General features: G+C 46.4%; 1 protein-coding gene across 2 annotated transcripts in view; it reads right to left on the bottom strand.

Annotated features, from left to right (window-relative positions):
* The window catches only part of LOC138488100 (myeloperoxidase-like), a 103,376-nt gene that overhangs the window by 70,352 nt on the left and 12,755 nt on the right, over nt 1-20,269 (bottom strand). The window contains exon 3 of one of the 2 annotated variants that reach the window (XM_069614855.1): nt 17,785-17,878. In XM_069614855.1, the coding sequence (XP_069470956.1) occupies nt 17,785-17,878 (94 nt within the window). Of the gene's footprint in view, nt 1-5,236; nt 5,298-17,784; nt 17,879-20,269 lie in introns of those variants that run through there. The other variant, XM_069614856.1, reaches the window with a different exon arrangement.

Genomic DNA, 20,269 nt, shown 5'->3' on the forward strand with positions numbered 1-20,269 from the left:
CTCTGGCTGATCATAAGCCAGACTGATGGTCATGGAGACAACCAATAGATTCATTGTGGAGGGTTAGCTGGGAGATAGCCATCTTCTCCAGGAGTTTGCCCAAGAAAGGATTGATAGCGATCGGGTGATAGTTTGCCTCAATGGAGGGGCCGGCAGAAGTCTTTTTTATTAGGGGGTGTACAAGGGAGTGATTGAGAAGAGAGCGGAAAGATCCAGTGGCAAATGAGTAAATACAGAAATCGGCCAAGGCTGGAGCGAGAGAACCAATGTTGTCCTTAATGGTTCTGGAGGAGGAGGGGGGGGTCACCTGTTTGGATGAGACTTTCATAGACCGGACTTGTCTAGAAACATCACCAGGTGTCATGGGAGAGAGGGACGAGAGAAGGAGAGGGGGGGTGGCCAAGGAGAGCCTTAGAGAGGTAGAGGGAGAAAGAAGAGGAGGAGAGTGCGGACAGGATGTCCTTGGTTTTAGTTGTGAAAAGAGAAGCCAGAGCCGTGCAGAGGGCCTGGGAAGGAGTTGTAGAGGTAGAAACTGCAATAGGTTTGGCCAGCTACTTGCAGATTTTGAACAGTTCGGCCGTGTTGTTACCGGCTACTGAGATGCAGGCTTGAATGTGGACCTATTCTTGGAGAAGATGGAGAGTCTGTATTGCCTTTGGAGAAGGTGGCAGGCCAGTTTGTCAGAGGGTGCACCCGAAGCTCCCCACTTCCGTTCAGCTACTCTGCACTTTCGTTTCAGAACAGCCAGATCAGTGTCATAACAAGAGTTGCACTTGGTGGCAGGCTTCAGGCAGATCCTCATGACAGGGGCAAAGATATCCAGAGTATTAGAGATGGAAAGGTGGAGGTTGGAAAGGGTTGTGTCAGGGTGAGAGTCAGCTGCAGGAGTAGGTGGGAGAGAGAAAGTAGAGGCAAAAGCAGCCACTGACACTCGCATCATAGGTCAAATTATCCAAAGGAAGGTGGCAGTGCTGGGTGGGCCTTTGCCAAAGGGACAGGAAGCTTCAAGTGAGAAGAAAGAAGAAAGTGTTCAGTCCAGGAGAGAGGATTAGAGAGGGGGATGTATGAAGAGATGAGAAGATCCAAAGTGTGTCCGGCAGAGTGAGTCGACCTGCAGGTAGAATGGATAGGGAAAGAGTCGCATTGGTTGCGGAAACTCCCAGAGGAGTCTGAGGAGTCCAGGTGGGTGTTGAGATGTGTATTGGTATTTTGGGATTTTATTTGGTTTTATATAGTGCCTTAAACCAAAGCGCAGAACATAAGAACAAGCCCAGTACTACAAAAATGAAATTAACATTTAAAACACAGCATATATCTGTGATTGCAGTAACCTTCATTAACCAGTCGAGAGGAGGTAGGATCGCAGGGAGACCCGAAAAGATAAATAAACAGTGATAGAACAATGAAAGAGAGAGTATTCCAATGCAAGGGTGTTAGGAGAGAAAAAGAGCAAAAACGAGATTGAGCACAGGGGGGACGAGGAACTATGAGGAAATGATGAGAAGCAGAACGAAGTGGACATGAGGGAGAATAGAATGCAATAAGAGAAGAAAGAGAGGGAGGAGCAAGACCATGGGGAGATTTAAAAACTAGACATATAAAATGATATGTTAAATGGAGATGGAAAGAGAGCCATCATAGATCAGTCAAAGAAGATGAAATAGAATCACAAGGAGCAAGCAAACAGGGAACACAAATGGAACCATTAAATACAGATTTCAACGGAGCTAGATGAGATAAAGGAAGCCCAAAGAGTGCCAAAAACAGTAGAAAAGCCGCAAGAAGATTAGAGAAGACACCAATAGCTGAGTGGCTTTAAAAGTCATGAAAGGACGGGCTTTTCAAATATTGTACAGATGAAATCGACAGGAACGGGCAGATGCGGAAACATGGTGACTGAAAGAAAGATCTGAATCAAGATAGAGACCCAGATTACGGGGCATGGGAGTGATAGGTGACTGGGAAGGAGGACATTGTATGAATGGAGGGGACGGAGAAGGAGAAATAGTAGAGGGAGGGAAGAAAATAACCTCAGTTTTTGTGGCATTAAGTAATAAAAAGTGGTCTGACATCCACGACTGAATAGCTAGAAGACAGGCGCTAAGTTAATGGTGGATGCCATCAGTAAATTGTGGAAAGGAAAGAAAGAGTTGTGTGTCATCAGCGTAGAAGTGATGCGAGAAACCAAAAGAGGAAATACCCCCAGCCAACAAGGAAGTGTACAGTGAAAAAATAAAAGGACCAAGGACCAGACCTTGAGGGACACTGTAGGTAAGTGGACATGTTGTAGAAGATGCCCCCGCCCGGGAGACTGAGAAAGTCCTCTGGGATAGGTATGATTCAGACCAGGCTAAGGTAGAGCCAGAATAGCCAAAAGAGGAAAGAACAGACAGAAGGAGTGTGTCATCAACAGTGTCAAAAGCAGCAGAAAGATCCAGGAAAAGGAAAAAACAAGGAAGGATAGAATTACGAGAAACAAACGTGGAAACCTGAGAATAGACAATGCGTTCGAGAATTTTAGGAAGATAAGGTAAGAGTGAAATAGACGGAATTTGGAGGCAGAAGATACATCAGCAGAAGGCTTTTTCAAGATTGGGATAATAGTACCATGCTTAAATGAGGATGGAAAAACAGAAGAGGATAGACAAGAGTTAAATAGAATTGTGAGATAGGGAAAAAATAAAGGATAGATTTAAGGTATAAGTACAGTTGGTATGGGATCCAGTGGGGAGGAGGTAGGGTGAGCACGAGCAAGGAGACGGAGGGTATCTTCATTAGTGATGGGAACAAATCCAGTAAAGATTTCCTTAGGATATATCAGAGGGATAGAGGGGGTCAGAGAAATAACCTGTGTGCGAGAGGATTTGATGATAGATCGAAACCAAGAGACCGTGGAAGTGAAATAGAGGGCAAGATCTGTGGCTGTAAGGGTGGAGTTAGTTGAGGGATCTGCAGTAGGAGATGAGAGAAGATGGAATAGAATTTGGAAAAGCCATCTAGAATGAGAGGACTGTGAGTGTAGAAGATTGGAGGAGTAAGATGTTTTGGCAGAGTGGAGACAATTATCGTAAAGAGCATGATAGGACGCATAAGAACTGTAGATTTTCAGCTGTCTTCAGTTTTAACCAGCATCTTTCTAAGCACTGTAGAACAAGTCGCATTGTGCGAAGATGGGGAAAAGCCACGGCTGAGGGGTTTATCTGTGGGGTGAAAAGAAGAAGAAGGGCAAAGTGAATCAAGAGATGCTGAAAGTGAAGAGGGGAGAGCATTACGGCCTCATCCACTGCAATAGTGTAAAACGGAACTTGAATCACCATTTTTTAGAGGTGCTGGTGGAGATGAAGAGTGTAGTATTGATATTGCGTATGTCGCGACATAAGTAAGAGGGAGGAGTTGCAAGAGCCAAAGTGTGAGAAGGTAGATCAGTAGAAATAGAGAACAAGAGAAGATGATGGTCTGACAGGTAGACCGGAAGAGAAGACAAAGGAGAGGTAAATATAAGATCCATACAAGATCCCCAAGGTGGAGACGTTGGGAGGTAGAGGAAAAGAGAGAAGAAGTGAGGTCAGCCCATTCAGAGAGGAAGAGGGTGACCTGGCCAGTTGGTCTGTAGATGGTGGCCAATGTCAGAGAGAGGCCCGGAGAGATAAAGAGCCTGCAGGCCAGGCATTCAAAGGAGAAAAGGGTCTGAGTGGGGATGATGGAAGCAGGGATCCACTCAGGAAAGATCAGGGCCACTCTGCCTCCAGGCCTATTGGGCCTTGGCTCAGAGAGGATCTTGTAGTCCTCAGAGAGGAGTGTGTCAAAACTTGTGACAGAGCTGGCCTTGAATCATGTCTCAGTAAGAACGAGAACATCCAGGTCCAGGAGAGCACGGAAGGACGTGGCAGAGGTCAGTGGAGTGTTTGACAGCAGAGTGGGAGTTGAGAGTAGCCATGTGGAGCAGGTTGCCACTTTTCAAAGGCTTCTGGGGAGGGGTAAAGGGGAGAGGAGCACCCAAAGGAAGTGGCAGAGGGGTCAGAGAGGTGGAAGGAGGAAGCAGCAGAGGTGCCAGAAAGAAATTGGATGTCAAGGAAACCAGAGAGGTGGAGGAGGGAGTTGGCAAGGAAGCCAGGGGATAGGTATCTGGCAAGGGAGCCAGAGTGGGGGTAGATGGAAGGGAGCCGGAGAGGTTAAGGATGGAGGTGGCTGATCGGCCAGAGAGGTAGTAGATGGCAAGGAAGTAGAAGAAGGAGGTGGTGGAGGAGCCTGGGTAGTGGTAGAAGGAATAGCAGGAGAAAGAAGGAAGTTGATGAGGTGAGGTAGGCGCCTGTCAAATAGTAGGAGGTTGGGTGCCATGACGGTGCCAGTGCCATTTAGATAGACCTTAATGATGACTCTGGAGGACTGGAAGGAGGCCAAGAGGACCTCCCACCTGGTGCCATCATTGATGGGAGAGGAGGAGGAAGGAGAGAGAAGTGCGATCATTTGAAGGGTTCATAGGTCGGGAGAAGGAACGACAAAGAGGATGTTGGTGAGAGTCTGTCTAGAGGAAGCACTGACATGGGTGTCAGGAATGGGAAGGCCTGGATTGGAGACCAGGTGTCTTCCTTGAGCTTCTTCCTTCCAGTCTTAGTGAGAAGAGTAGGATAGGAGATAGAAAAACAGTTGGAGAAGATGGGGGAAATTGAGAGCACCATAGTGGGAATAATAGAGGAAAGAGAAAGGGCAGGCGAGAGGAGGAGAAGAGAGAAAACACTGCACAGAGATACGCCACACAGAGTGCACAAAGGGGCTTGAGGGAAGAAAAAGGGAAGGTAAACAGAGTAAAAAACGGGAAACAACAGAGCGCAGACTGAGACAATTAAGCAAGGGCAACAACATGCAGTGAAGGGACAGCAGTGGGATCCGACCAGGCTCTGTTCAACCTAAGAGGAAAAGGCCTGGAGGGCAACAGTGATCCATAGTAAGTGGAAACCTAGAGAAGAGGAGAAAGGCCTAGTGGACACAGCAAGACATGTGCAAGCACACCCAGGAACCCTCACCTAGAGGAGAAATGCAAAGAGTGCAGGAGAAATACAGAGAAACAGTTGCAGAGACACAGAAAACAAAGTAAAGCTACCCGGGAGAGGGACAGCCTAATGGTTTGCGTAGAGACAGTGCAGGGAGACAATCGCATTGAAATGGAAGTAAGCGCAAGGTAGTGCAGTTTAGTAGGACGCAGTAATGGCTGCGCCCCCATCCGCACCTGTCTTACCTTGCGGTTGCTGTTGGTCAATGGCTGTGCTGCATACTCGCACTCTTCGTTCCGACCCCTTCGTCGCCAAACACCTGCATCGCTCAACACTGCACCCATGTCCTGCGAGGGCTTTGCCATAGAGGGTCCTATCCTCGGTTCTTAAGGGATCAGAAGTGCAGAACGTAGCGCAACATGCTACATATCGACAGGCAGCGTCTCCTGCACGTGCGTCGCACAACACCAAGGCTTTGTCCTGCAAGAGCTTTTCCGCAGAGGGTCCGATCCTCAGTTCTTAAGGGATCAGAAGCGTGGAACATATCGCAAGGTGCTACTTATCGACAGGCAGCCTTTCCTGCGCACCTGCGTTGCTCAACACTGCAGCCTTGTACTGCGAGGGCTTTGCCGCAGAGAGTCCGACCCTCAGTTCTTAAGGGATCAGAAGTGAGGAATTTATTGCAATGTGCTACTTATCGACGGGCAGCATCTCCCGCGCACCTGCGTCGCTCAACACTGCAGCCTTGTCCTGCGAGCATGATGGCAGCATCGAATACTTTTCAGCAGCACAGGCGTGCCCCTAAAAATGAGTGGTAGAGCCGTCAATCCACAATTATAGTCAAATGTAGAACCAATGATTTTTGGGTGGGACGGCAAGAGCTGCTCTCAGAAATAAGAAGCAACAACCGTGGCATTTTGATTCTAGTCATGTAACTTATGTATCAAATAAGGCAAATTGAATACTGCCCTTCGTGTGAGTTCTCTGGTGGAGGTTGGTCTGTAACATCTGTTTAAAACTGTAAAGCGTTGGACCTCCCTTTGGATTATGATTGGTACTAGCATTCTCTGAGATGAAATAGCGGGATGGCCTACTGCTAAAACCACACAACCTTTGGCCAATGGGGCTTGTTTGGAAGGATTTGCTCATTTGGAGAAGCTATGAGGGATGAGGTGCTTAGCTATTGGTAAGGGATGCAGCCTCGATGCTGAGCTAATTCTAAATCGAATCTTACTTATGAATCAGAGATCCTAGTTTTGAATTGATGCGGTAATCTATGCTGCCCTTACAAACGAAAGATGCACATTGACGTTTGCATGTCCCACGCTATGTATTTCGAAGAGGCCATTTCGCACATAATCCAGCGCAACACATCCTGTCTGGAATACATGGAGAATGAAAGGGGGCAAGACAGTCCCAGCCAGCAAAGGAGGAGGTGAAGTAAGTGGGAAGAGTGGGTCAGTGAGGGGGGTGAGCGGAAAGTGGATGGGGCTGGGGAGAAGGAAGAGAGTGGAGGATTTGGTGTCCCCCGGATTTGGGAAGCAGGGAGATGAAGAAAGAGCTGGGGTTCTGAGGGTGACCAGCAGAGAGGCATCAGCGAGCGGGGGACATAGCAGGAAAATTACTCAATTTGTGCATGCCCCCTTGCACAATGGATCTGTTTAATGGGTGGAGGGAGTTGGGGGTGGGGGTGCTGGAACAGATGAATTGCATAAAGAGAATTTAGGATTGGAGAAAGGAAAAGAAAATGTGGGGATAAGGGGACTGCTGGACCAATACGTCGCTCCCTGGTGCAGAAACCAAGGTATTTTCCTGCACTGGAAGAGGTAGAGTACAAGTATCACAAATACACACAAGATTCCTAGTGTAGGCAGACATGTCTCCTGGACACATTCCTCTTGATCAGTGGAGGTGGGGAGGAACTTGTGGGAGAGAGGATGCCCCTGAGTGGCTGGACATCAGGCCCTCTTCCTCAGAGCAGTTAAAAGGCATGAACCTGCAAGGTGGGGTGACTACTGTTGTTCCTGTGTACATCAATGTGGATTTATCAACGAGTAATGGGCCAGCTCTTCAGGGCATTTTTTTAAGGGAAATTAGCTCCGAGCGGATTTCACGTGCCTGATTTCCCTTAAAACAATTTCAACCAGCAAAAATCGGTGCCATGGGAAATAGAAAAGTGACTAAGTCATATTTCTATTTCCCTTGCGGACATCACAGTGACAAAGAGGGACAGCATTTAAGGTGGTCCTGGAGGGCAGACACAGAGCCAGGTAATGGGGTAAGGCTTGGGGTGTTGGCTGTCAGGGGTTTGTGGGAATGCAGAGGGGAATGGTGCCAGAACCTGGGGTGCCGGCATAGGGGACGGAGGACAACATGGCAGAAACACGTGGGAAGTGCTTAAGTCGCTCAGACAATGCTGGTTGTTAATGTTGGATTCTGCACTCGCGTTTATAAGTGATAATCCATTATTTATAGGCAAGCCTGGGAGAAGACGTGGGACTCGTTCAAGACCGATAACTCTAGAAAACCACTCTGCACCTGACCTCACCACGGCCCCCTCCCAACACCCCTTCCACGTAGGCTGGTTTTTATTTACATATATATACAGTAGAAACAATGTTCTTTTGATCACAAAAGAACGTACAATAGAAGGGAAATCATATTTGATGGAAAGTAGTAAGCTTCTCAGAATGGGGGGAGTTTGAGGGGCATTCTGACCAGGTTGTGGAGGGGAGTAAGTTGAGCAGTCACCAGGGAATATACATAAGTGGACATACATAGAGATTAAGGACAACCAACATTGGATACTTTTAAGTGCAGGTAAGCAGTGCGGCCAGCTGTGCTCAGGACGTGACCATGATGTGTGAAGTGCTAGAGTGGAGGCAGAGGAAGTGATGGGCAGAGGCAGATTAGAGGCGAGGGAAAAATGTTAGCTAGCTAGGCAGATGAGAGCACTGGCGTAACAGGGCGTCCCGCAGCCCCCGCAGTGCGAGGGGCCCCACAACCACATGTCCTGGGCCCCTCTTGGAGTAAAAAAAAATGAAAAAATAATGTTTCAAAATTTCTTTTTTTTTTATTTCTTTTTGAATTCACTCTGCATTTATAAATAAATGATTTCTGTAACTGAAATAATTTCTTTATGAAGGCAGAGTGAAGGCAAAAAGAAACTTTCTTTTTGAAGTCCTGGGGCTACTCCCACCCCATGAGATTAAGACCCTAAACTGGAGGCCTCCATGTCATGGGGTGGGGGCAGTCTTATGACTTCACAAATAGTTTATTTTTGAAGTCACTCTGCCTTCATAAAGAAATTGTTTCCGTTATGGTTTGGTTCTTAACGGAAATAATTTCTTTATGAAGTATTATGGCTCCCCTCAACCTCATGGCGTGTGCGCGTGTGAGTGTATGGTGAAAGAGTGCACACAAATGTATGGGTGGCTGTGTATGAGTGTGTGCATGTACTGTGAAAGGATGCACACTTAAATGTATGGGTGGCTGCCTTGGCGTGCCTGTATGGAGAAAGGGCGCACACTTAAATGAAATGTATAGGTGACTGTCGGTGTGAGTGTATGGTGAAAGGATGCACACTTAAATGTATAGGTGGCTGCCTGTGTGAGTGTATGGTGAAAGGGTGCACACAAATGTATGGATGGCTGGGTGGGCATGTATGGTGAAAGGGTGCACACTTAAATGTATGGGTGGCTGCCTGGGTGTGCCTGTATGGTGAAAGGGTGCACACTTAAATGTACGGGTGGCTGCCTGTGTGTGCCTATATGGTGAAAGGGTGCACACTTAAATGTATGGATGGCAGGGTGTGCGTGTGTATATATGGTAATTGGTGTGTGTGTGCTTGTGTTCAGGGGTGCAACAAAACCTACATTTTGTGGGCTAACCCTTCAAATGTTGGGAGAGGTTCTAACTTCACGTGTGGTGGGGGAGGAGCAAACTTATTTGTGTGGGGGCATCTAACTCCTTTTTGAATTTTAATGAGACTATTCTAGTGCAGCCTGAATGCTACAAGCAGTTAACACTCTCCTCTAAGTCCAAAGCACCCACTTATGGACTGCTGTGAGAATGATTGGTCTCCTGTTCCCTCTCTACCCTTCCAAACACTCCCCTGGCATGCAAGTACTAAACCCACATCACAATTTCAATTGCCTAAAAAATGTGGCATTTGAATGCAGGTAGTAACAGTGAAATGTTGTACGTTAGTAAGTGCTGGGCCGGGCCCTTGTTAACAGCGAAACCCAGTTGCTGTTTAACATCTGTGTCCTTTTTTGTCTGGCAACTGCCCTGTAGGTCAGCCAGGTCAAGTCAAAATAGCCCACAATTTCAGGGAGGTTTGGGGGTTGCTGAAGCCCAGTCAGCTCAATGGTGTTGCACCACTACTTGTGTTTAATGCCTTGATTACTTATTGATAATCTGCATTACTCGTCGCCCTATTCTTCCTCATCCCAGTGCTTGTGTATGAGGCACTATGTCTCCTACACAAGTACTGGGATGAGGTAGAGGTCCATGAAGGTAATGCCTGACTTAGCTACCAGTAATCTCCATTACTCCTAGTCCCACTCTTCCTCATCCCAGTGCTTACCTATGAGGCAAGGAGCCTCATAGGTAAGCACTGGGACACGGATGAGGGACGTGGAGGTAATTCTGTGCCAATGAGCTGATTTTGGAGGTTGGGTAAGGTGAGGGCAGGGAGAGGGGACGTGTGGGGGACGGGTTTGTGCAATAAATCATAATGGTCGTCCATGTCCATGCTAAGCAGGCATGATATGTGGTATTAGTGGCAAGAGAGGCATTTTGATGCAGCCAGTCTAGTCATTCCTCAGTTTGGTATGACTTTTGTTAACTGGGCATTTCTGATAAAGCAGTCCTGCTAAGTGTAATTACCTGGCTAGACTGGCATTTGGGTTCTGCCAGTCTAGCCGTTTCTTACTGCGGCATTGTATATTTTTCTGGGCATCTGTGATAAAATTATGATATGATATGATAAGTCATATATAATGCACCTGTACCCAAGTATTTTTAGGCACGAGAAGACAAAAGAAGGAAAACAGAGGGACGACAAGACAAATTATCTTACTACGCCTTGTGTCATTCAGATTGTGCAAGTGCAAAGATGAGAAGTGCAAGGGGAAAGGGAGGGGGGAAGTGCAAGGGAGAGGGAAGGGGACAACAGGGCAGCAATGCTCTGAGTAAATGCAGCTAGGGCAGGGCAGCTCTGGGTAGTGCAAGGAGAACAAGGGACTGTAGGGTTACAGTTACAGCCCCTACCTGTGTGGTAGACCCAGAGGCAGTGCAAGGATGACTGATCAAGAAAGAGCCTGGACTCAGTGAGACTGAGGGTAGCTAAGCAACCAGTTGGTACAGCAGACAGGTAGGTCAGCAGGGGAGGGAGAGTTGAGAAAGCAGAGGAGAAGAGGAAAGTTTTGAGCTGCTTCCGGAACTTCAGGTGGTCCGGCTCAAGTTTGGGAGGGGCAGGGAGGCCATTCCAGAGGAAGGCACCTTCAGAGGAGAGAGATCTACCCCCCTCCCCCACTCTCTGCCTGGGGAAGCATCTGTCCCTTAGGGCTTGAGAAGGAAGGTATTCTGGAAGAGAGCATTGGATGTAGTGCAGATCCCAGCCCCAGAAAGCCTTGTGGACAATGCAATGGGTCTTAAACTAGATCCTTGCAGCCACCGGGAGCCAGGGGAGACATTTCATGGCTGGAGAGATGCGGTCCTTGAGCGTGAGGCAAAGGATAAGTCTTGCAGTCCTGTTCTGGATTAGTTGCAGAGGGCGGACAGTAGAAGAAGTCATATTGAGAAAGTGGCTGTTGCAGTAGTCCAGCCTAGAGAGAACTAGGGCTCTGGAGACAGAGAGCTTCTGGGGGGAAAGAGAGAAAGGGAAGAATCCCTTTGAGGAGGTGCAGCTGGTAGATGTGAGGAGATGTGAGGAGAGAAAGAGAGAGTGGAATTGAAGATTACACCAGGAATGAGCGAGAGAGGAGCCTGAGGGAAAGATAAGTGTCATCCACATAACACTGAAAGTTAGAGGAGAAGGTAGAGATCAGATGGGCCAAAGGGGCCAGGTAGAGGTTGAAAAACCAGGGTGAGAGGATAGAGCCCTGGGTAGAGCCACAGGTAGAGAGAGGTGGCGGAGAGAAAGGGACCAAATTGGGCATTGGAGGGGCGGCCCAAGAGGAAGGAGGTCAGCCACTCCAGGGCCTGATCCATGATGCCCAGGTTCTCACAGAGTCGATTGATCAGGATGGCGTGGTTAACCGTGTCGAAAGCAGAGGAGTTGAAGGAGGATGAGGACAGAAGAAACACTGGAATCAAGGTTAGAGATCAGATCTTCAAAGGTGTTCAGGAGAGCAGTTTCCATGCCTCTGGCAGCTCTTAAGCCAGACTGATGGTCATAGAGACAACCAACAGATTCAATGTGGAGAGTAAGCTGGGAGATGGACAGCTTTTCCAAGAGTTTGGGAGAGGGGAAAGTTCCAGTGTGAAAAGAATGATTTCAGAAATCGGCCAAGGCTGGAGCAAGGGTGTCAATATGATCATTGATAGTTCTGGATGAGCGGGTCGAGCACCTGTTTCGATGACACTTCCATAGATGGGACTTGTCGAGAAAGCTCGCCAGGTGTTAGAGGGAAAGAGGAGAAAGGAGGAGGAGAGGGAGAAATGGCCAAAGGGGGGCCGAGAGAGGAAGAGGAAATAGTGGACAGGATGTCCTGAGTTTTAGTGGAGAAGCAAGAGGCTAAAGCCGTTCACAGGGCCTGTTGAGGGAACAGGAGAGGTAGAGACCGCAACAGGATTGGCCAGTTCCTTGCAGATTTTAAAGAGTTTGGCCGTGTTGTTAGAGGCCGCAGAGATGCAGGCTTGAATGTGTGCTTCTCTTCTTGATGAGTGTTATTGCTTCGACTGGCATTTTGGTGCAACCAGTCTAGGTATGTCTAAATGTGGCCTGGCATGCTGTACTGTAATGTTATTATGTATCTACACTGGTCTACATTGTGCAGCCAGTTGGACATGTTTTCATTGTGGCATGCATTTTTAATAGCAAAGCATTACTGTTCCTGTGCACTGTTGGTGACTTGCATGTATTGCATTGGTGTTACCCTACAAAACAATAGCAAACACTGTGGTTTTTTTTAGCCAATTTTTCTCAGAAAGTGTGCTGTATATTGCATTAAAACACACATTTATATCTTTCTCCTAGTGTAGTGTGCAGCACTTCAGCAGCACGTTCATGTGTAATGCGCAAGCGTGGTAATCTAGGCCGGACCAGAGTGTGTCGCGACCCGTGATTTGTTGCCGAGTTGGGGGGGCCCCTCGGCATGGCTCGCAGGGGGGCCCCCAGATCTTGTGTTACACCACTGGATGAGAGCTAAGTAAAGAGGGTAACTCAGAGGACAGGAGGTAGGCTTTAAGTTTAGTTTTGAACAAATCTGTGTGATCTGGTTCTCGGATGTCCGGGGAAAGAGAATTACATGCAAGTGGAGCGAGAAGAGAGAAAGAGCACACGCAAGAGGAAGCACAGTATAGAGATATCGCGTGACGCTATGTCTCGCAAGATCTCGGAGGAACCCAGAAGAGCCGGGTAACGAGAGCGTGGAGCGCGAGAGCAGAGGACACGGAGGAGGTCGAGTTTCCGGTGCTCCTCTCATGAGATGAGATAAACCTGTTTTACAGACTTTATTGCAATACAGCACCGAGCACAGTTGAGGGCCACTTGCCCTAGGACTCTGAGACGTATATATTAATGAGTCCTGCATTGCTGTTACAGATGCCACAATAAAGAGTTGAACCAGTTACACAGAAGCTTCCCGCCCATTATTTCACAACACACAGGGAGGGCGAGGAGCCACAAGGGTAGTCAAGGAGGCAGAGCAGAGATTACGAGAAGGCTTAAGAGTTGGGTAGAGGAAGATAGATAAAGTGGTGCCTTACCGTGGATATATTTGTGAACCAGGACCTATTGGACAATGACAGCTCATTTCATTGTATAATTGCAGAGAGGGGGTGGGGTTCTCCTCTATGACCCATAAGACAATGACAGCTCATGTCATTGTGTAATTGCAAAGAGGGGGTGCGGTTCTCCTTTTTTACCCAAAGGACAGTGACTGCGAATTTCATGGTATATTTCTAGAGGGCGTGGGTTTCTCTTTGACCCATAGGATAGTGATTGGGCATTTCATTGTATGATTGTGGAGAGGGGTGGGCTGCTCTTTTACACATATGACAGCGGCTGGGCATCTCATCATATAACTCTAAGGGGGTTCTTTGGCAGTGTTTTAATATATTTTGAAGCAGCAGCATGAATCTTCTCCCCTGAACACATGTGAAGACGTACTCACTAATATCGACTCCAGCACACCTTACGTCCTCATCCTTCTGGTCCTCTCCTCTGCCTTTGACATGGCCAATCACAAAACCCTGATAAAGCAGCTCTGTGACACCCTTGGTATCACAGACCTGGCTCTGGACTGGATAACCTCCATCCTCTCTGACTGACCTTCCCAGGTTCAATTGGGCCCTTTCCACTCCATCTCACGCTGCGCTTGTGCAGGAAAGTAATTTTGGGGTGTCTAGGGGTTGCAAATGCGACCCAATAGGTCTTCCTTTCTACCCATAAAAACCTCTTTTATTTTTTTTTAATGGAAGCTCCTGCGCTGTGGCCAGCACGATGTGGCTCTGTTTCTGGAGTGGCTGGCTTTCTTGTTCAGGCCTCTTAAAAAAAACAACAACAAAAAACAGGGAGTTCCACAAGTGTAACACTTTGAGCAGTGACCCTAAATAAGAAAGAATAGGAATAACAAATAACTTGACTTTCTGGAATTCTATACAATAATTGCTAGACTCATTAAAAGTTTATTTCGGCACAGTTCATGGGGTGAGTCACTGATTTTGTCTGTTTTTAAACACCTCAAATTCACAATGCAGACAAAAACTTCCAAAAAGCATTTAGAGTCGAATAAGCATCAATTTCGGACTATGTATTTTGCTTATCGCAAGTTGAAGTTATAGCATGTTTTTTTCTGCCGTTGTCTCTGTTACAATCATCTCAAGACATTCCATCTTGGTGTCCTCGGTCACTTGACAAAATCCTTGCACCTAAAAGCTTGTGTACAGTGTAGAAATGTTTGATCATAGCACATCAAGTGGGCCTTGTTTTCTTATTGTGCCACAATTAATGGTCTGTGGTACCGCGTCTATCTTTCCTATCTCCCTGGCATGCTGTTCAGGATGTTTGTTTGCATGTATGAGGTAACGAGTGCCCAGAGTACGAGATGCCGTGTGGGAGCGCTGCTTTCCCTGCGCTACTCTAAATTCTTTAATACACAGTTATGAACCCTCCCAATGGTATGTATTTTGCCAACCTCCGAAGCCTGAAAATTAGATCCTGGAAGGCTTGACATGTGGCCAACTTTGCACCAGACCTGCAAACAAACTGTTACCAGTTTAATGGTATGCACTGCAGAGTGTAATTTGCTTTCTGACTTTGAGAACATTCAAACATGTAATTGCTCATTTTACTATTGCCGGTAAAATAGCTATAGCTGGTAAGATCGCTCAGTGGGTTGAGCGCTCACTGCTGCGATGTGTGTGTGATCTGCAGGTTGCAAGTTCGAATGCCGTCAAGGTCAACTCAGCCTTTCATCCTTCTGAGGTCAATAAATGAGTACCAACACAGGTTGGGTGATATTGTATGTATATTTGTTCTATATAAAGCGCTTAAGTGTAAGTGCTATACAATAACTCATCATTATCATTTGGCCTTGGACTTTTGCTTACATTCACAGTAATTTGGTAATATGGTGATCCATTCTTATATGAAATGTATATCACCTTACAGTGATATCGTAACCATATTTATCATAGTGTACTTAGGAACAATGCTATGTGATGCCTATTCCTGTTTTGTCAAGTGGTGAAATGTCGTGTTCCATCGCTTCTTGTGATGTCACTTCATGGTGGGCCAAATGACATCACTTCCTGTGATGTCATCAGAGGTCAAGGGTTGTGTGATGTCACTTCTGCTACCACTGGCATTTTGGAGAAATGACGTCCCTGCGCTTGTGGTGTCCCACAGGGCTCTATCCTTAAGCCCTGGCTCTTCAATAGGTACCTGGTGACTCTAGCCCATCTGATCTCCACCTTCTCTCTTAATTTTCACTGTTATGCTGATGACACGCAGCTCTCTTTCAAGCCGCCCCTCATCTACCTCCCCTTCTTCCTCTCTCATTCCTGACTGCCTGTCTGCTATACAAACATGGTGAATTACTAACAATCTCTGCCTTAATGCCAGTAAGACAGAGATCTTCTCATTGGGATCCCTGCTCCCTCTTTCCCTCCCACACTCTGGCCACCCTCCTTGGGCCCCCTCCCTACTCCACACCCTCTTGTGAAGCAGAAAACCTTGGCGTCATCTTTGACTCCTCCCTCTGCTTCTCTCCTCACATCCCAGACCTTGCCAAGAAGGCCTACTTTCAGCTGCACCTCCTCAGAGGCATTCTCCCCTTCCTCACCTTCCCCCAGAAACTCAGTGTGTCTAGAGCTCTGGTTCTCTCCAGGCTGGACTTCTGCAACAGCCTCTTCTGCCTAACTCCTGCATTTGCCCTGTTCAACTAATCCAGAATCGGACTACAAGACTTATACTTGGCCTCAAGCCCAGGGACTGCATCTCTCCAACCCTTAAATCTCTCCACTGGCTCCTGGTCGCTACAAGGATCAAATTCAAGACCCTCTGCATCATCCACAAGGCTTTCTGGGGCCTGGGGCCACACTAAATCCAACTCTCTTTCCCTAAATACCTCTCTACTAGAGCCCTTCACTCCTCCAGCTCTAACTCTCTGTAAATCAGACACTTTTCTAAGCAGACTTTGGGGGGTAGATCTCTCTCCTCCGCAGGTGCCGCCCTCTGGAACAGCCTTCCTGCCCCTCTCTGACTTGAGCTGGATCTCCTTGAATTCCAGAAGCTTCTCAAGACCTTCCTTTTCTCTTCTTCCCTTTCCCTCCCCTCCCCTGCCAAATGACCCCACTGCCTGAGAGTGGTAGCTTGGTTCCTTCAGAGTCATACAGGGCACCAGGCCCTCCGCTGCCCAGTCTACCCCTGCAATTTTCCCCCTGCCCAGTCCACCTCTGCACTTCCCCCGTGACCCTGCCTTACCCTCATCCTGCACTTGCCCACTCAGGCCTCCCTGCCTACACTTGGCTGTGTGGCTTGCACTCCTGGAGCCATTCAAGCCCCTTAATCATGCACTTAAGTGTGGACCCCTCACTCTCTGCCTCCCCTGGACGTTTTCCACTTGGCCTCTCTGGCACTCCTCTTCTCATGGGTCCATCCACCCAGTTCTTGCACTTCCCCTCCTCCCCCCCCCATGCACTTCTCGCTACGGCACTTGCACGATCTGAATGCCATAAAACCTACTAGGATCACTACTTTTGCCTACCTGTTCCCCCCATCCCCTCCCTGCCGTGCTGCGCCTCGAAACACTTGTGTATAGGCGCATTACAAATGAACAATAAATAAAAAAATACATAAATAAATAAATACAAATAAATGAATAAATAAATAAATAAATACAAATCTAGGCCACATAATACAGATATTTAGCTGCTGATGCACCTGTGAATGCATTTGTTAGGTGAAAAAAGCAGCTTGGAAGGGGAACAGAGCCCAGGGAGGAATGCCACTTCTGAAAGTTCAAAGAGCGATGGTGAGGATGGGAGATGGCCATTCTTGGGGGGAGATTGGTCAAAGTTGAAAAGAAGTGCCATGGAGGCAACTCTGAAGGGGCATATACAGCAGCAGGGTTCTGGCAGTGATAGCTGCTCTGAAGGTTCCACTGTTGGCCAGGGAGATAGTAGCGGTGAAGGAATCAGGGATAAGAGTTTGTCCATCTGTGGCGTCTCTGAATGGGCAAGGAAGAGATCGCAGGTGGATTTGTGATGGCGTCTCTGAAAGGTTAGGTCAGGTATTGAGAGAAATGTCAGGCATTGAGAGTAGGCAGTGATGGAAGCTGAAGCGGGCAGGTCATGGTTTGAATGGTGGCTAGGGATAGCAGCGTTGAAGGGATCAGGGATAAGAGCTTGTCCAGTAATGACATCTCTGAAAGGCTAAGGGAGAGATCAGAGATGGGCCAGTGATGGCACCTCTGGAAGAGAGGGTCAGCGATTGGGGGATGAGGCAGCGATAGCACATCTGAAAAGGCAGATCATTTACCAAAGATTGGGCACTGATGGAAGCTCTGCAGGTGACTGGTTGTGGTTTAATTGGTTGCTTGTGATACCAGCGGCGAAGGGGGCAGGGATAAGACCTTGTCCAGCGATGGCATTTCGGAAAGGGAGGTGAGAGATCAGTGGCGGGCATGATGGCATAATCTGAATGAGCAGGTCATGCATTAGAGATTGGGCACAGACAGAAGCTCTGAAAGGGCAGGGCATAGCTCATTGCCAGGTAATGATGACAGTATCTGTAGGAGAATCGGAGGACATCAGCAAAAACATCCCTGAAATGGAAGGTTGGGATCAGAGGTCAGTAGGGAAGGCACATTTAATGGGGTCAGAGTCAGAGGACTGTTGGTGAAGGAAGCTCAGAAGGCAGAAGCACAAGGTTCATCGTCAGACAGTAATGTCAGCTGACATCTCAAAAAGGTTGGGGTTTAAATGGTGGATAGTGATGACAACTGAAGTGTGTGGGTAAGTGATCAGAGGTCAGACTGCAATGGCAAATCTGAAGGTGGAAGCACAGGTTTCGGGCCCATGATGTTACAGTGGAATTCCTGGACTAATGTCTAGCACTCACTTTTGACGTGTACGCAAGTACGCTGCATCGACCAAGTGTTTGGCTTCTTCAGCACATCCGAGAACGAAGGAAGTGTCCAACTCTTCCACTCCATCTACAAAGGGAAAATTCAAATCCAAACAGCAAAGATGGGACATTAATAGAAATAGAGTGCAATCCCAAACTAGACTCCAGAGCTTCCCATCCCTTATTCAGGGGAAACTGCTGACTAAAACAGTAGGGGATGCAGTTATAAAAAAGAGGTGATCTCTCAGTCTCACACCAGTATCTCACACTTCAAAACCATCTGAAGGAGGTAAATACATATTGAAATAGGAAAGAGGCATTAACAGAGTGTGACTGTAGTCCTGCATCAACCTCCAGCTCTTCCAAAATGTGGGTGCAAGTATCATAAATAAGCATTTGCAGGAAGAGGCTGCAATATCCAATCGCTGGTCACCTGGTACTACAGAAAAAGCAGCAGACATGCAATGTTCAGCCACAAGAAAACATATTTTTTAATGGTTCCTTTAACCTATCACCCTAGAATCAAGCCTACAGCCAAAACTGAACAATGGGCATGTGGATGTGAAGTCATCCCGACTATCATAACAAATGCTCGTCTAACTGTGTGTACTAGAGTGACCAGACGTTCCGTTTTTGCCGAGACTGTTTGGAATTTGGAGATCTGTCCCCCTTGGTCAAGATTATATTTCCATTGGAAACTGCAGTCGCCCCGGTTTTCGGTAGTAGGTCTTCATAGATGGCAGGCAAGAATGCACAATCTTGCACAGAAGAAATGCTGCATTTTACAATTTAAGATAGTGTTAGTTTGTGATATATTAGTGATACATTAATTATAATATGTGTTTATTTTAACAGTAACCCAGTAACAGTAATACGATCAACATATTTTATGGGAAACATTAAAAGGAGGGAACCGGCATATGCAAATTTTATATTTCATAAAAGCACTTTATATGAGTAACAAGGTCCACATTAGAATTAATCTTGAAGGCGAACCCAGTAAATAGTTAGATGTTAACTTTGGTCTAAAACAGGGCTGTACGTTAGCGCCAGTCCTGTTTAATGTATATCTGGCCAAATTAGGTAAAGCTCTTCAAAATTGTGGTAACAATCCTCCTTGTATCTCGCTATGCCCGATTGCCTGGCTATCGTATGCTGACGATATTGCTATCTTCGATCAGACAGCGATAGGATTACAGCAGAGCCTCAAGGTCCTCGAACAATAAGCCTCAGAGCATGGTTTAATTGTTAATTTATAGTAAACCAAAATCATGACCATAAAAGCAAATAGAAGAAACATAAAGGAGCATCATTGGACAATCCAGGGGACCAAGTTGGAGGAGGAAAACAGTTATATTTACCTTGGGGCCCCGATTACTAACAATATTAATAAAGCTACATTTGTGAAAAATATTGAAAATAAAGCATTAGCAAAATGTATGGCTATAAGATCATTTATAGTTAAGTCAGGGGCACATTCAATAGAAAGACTGACGCAACTGTATGAAGCCTGTATTGTTCCTAGTATTTTATATGGATTAGAGATTTCTATGGTAAAAGAAACTGCATGGCTAAGTATACTGGAAGGTATATTATGGAGAAAGGCCTTAGGCCTATCACAAGCTGCACCAGTCCAAGCGATCTGTAATGAGTTGGGACTTGTCTCACTTAGTACGAGAAAAATGATAGGTATGTGTAATCTCCATGTAAAGATGTTGATGAATTATGATAATATTGGAACCCTTGATTCTCACTTTTTGGGGGGGAAAGGGGAACTTTATCAATGCCAAGGCACTAAAATCCTGGTTAAAATATATTAAACACTTCCTTGAGAAGATAGGATGTACATTTGAAGCAACAGAACATTCGGCCTATCTCTTCAAAGAAATTAAACAAAAGGCAGAGATCTGGGATCAAAATAGGAGAACCTCTCACTTATCTTGTAAAACGATTCACACAGAATACGCCAGGTAAGCTATTCTGGTGAATACTCCTTGTCTTTGATATGATGTGGCATTTATAACGCGCCTGTAGACAAGTGTTTATGTAAAAAATGTGCAGAATCCCTATTTGAGGCGGTTTATTATGCTTTTACGATTTAACCAACTTCCGACATTGTCTCCCAGTGGGGTCTGGTATAATATCCCACTGAAAGAACGGACATGTAGAATCTGTGACAAAGTAACTGGAATCCACCAGTCACCTGTTGCCTCAATGTGTGGAGCTTTCCAGACAATAAGCAAAGACCTGCATGCATCATGATTTGAATTTTATTTTTTCAGATCAATTTTGGTTTTATCTAAATTCTGTAAAAAATGTGGTTATGAATTTTACTATTTTTACTTATGGAAAGAAATTGCTAAGAAGCTACTGTAATTACATTGCATGATACTCATTTTTTAAGATCTTTTATAAGCAGGTAAGATGTCTATTAGATTTTAAATGTACGTTTATATTAACTGTTTTCTATTCTTTTATG

The sequence above is a fragment of the Ambystoma mexicanum genome, chromosome 9 (genome assembly GCF_040938575.1).
Source record: "Ambystoma mexicanum isolate Mex_15411 chromosome 9, UKY_AmexF1_1, whole genome shotgun sequence".
Taxonomy (NCBI): Eukaryota; Metazoa; Chordata; class Amphibia; order Caudata; family Ambystomatidae; genus Ambystoma; species Ambystoma mexicanum.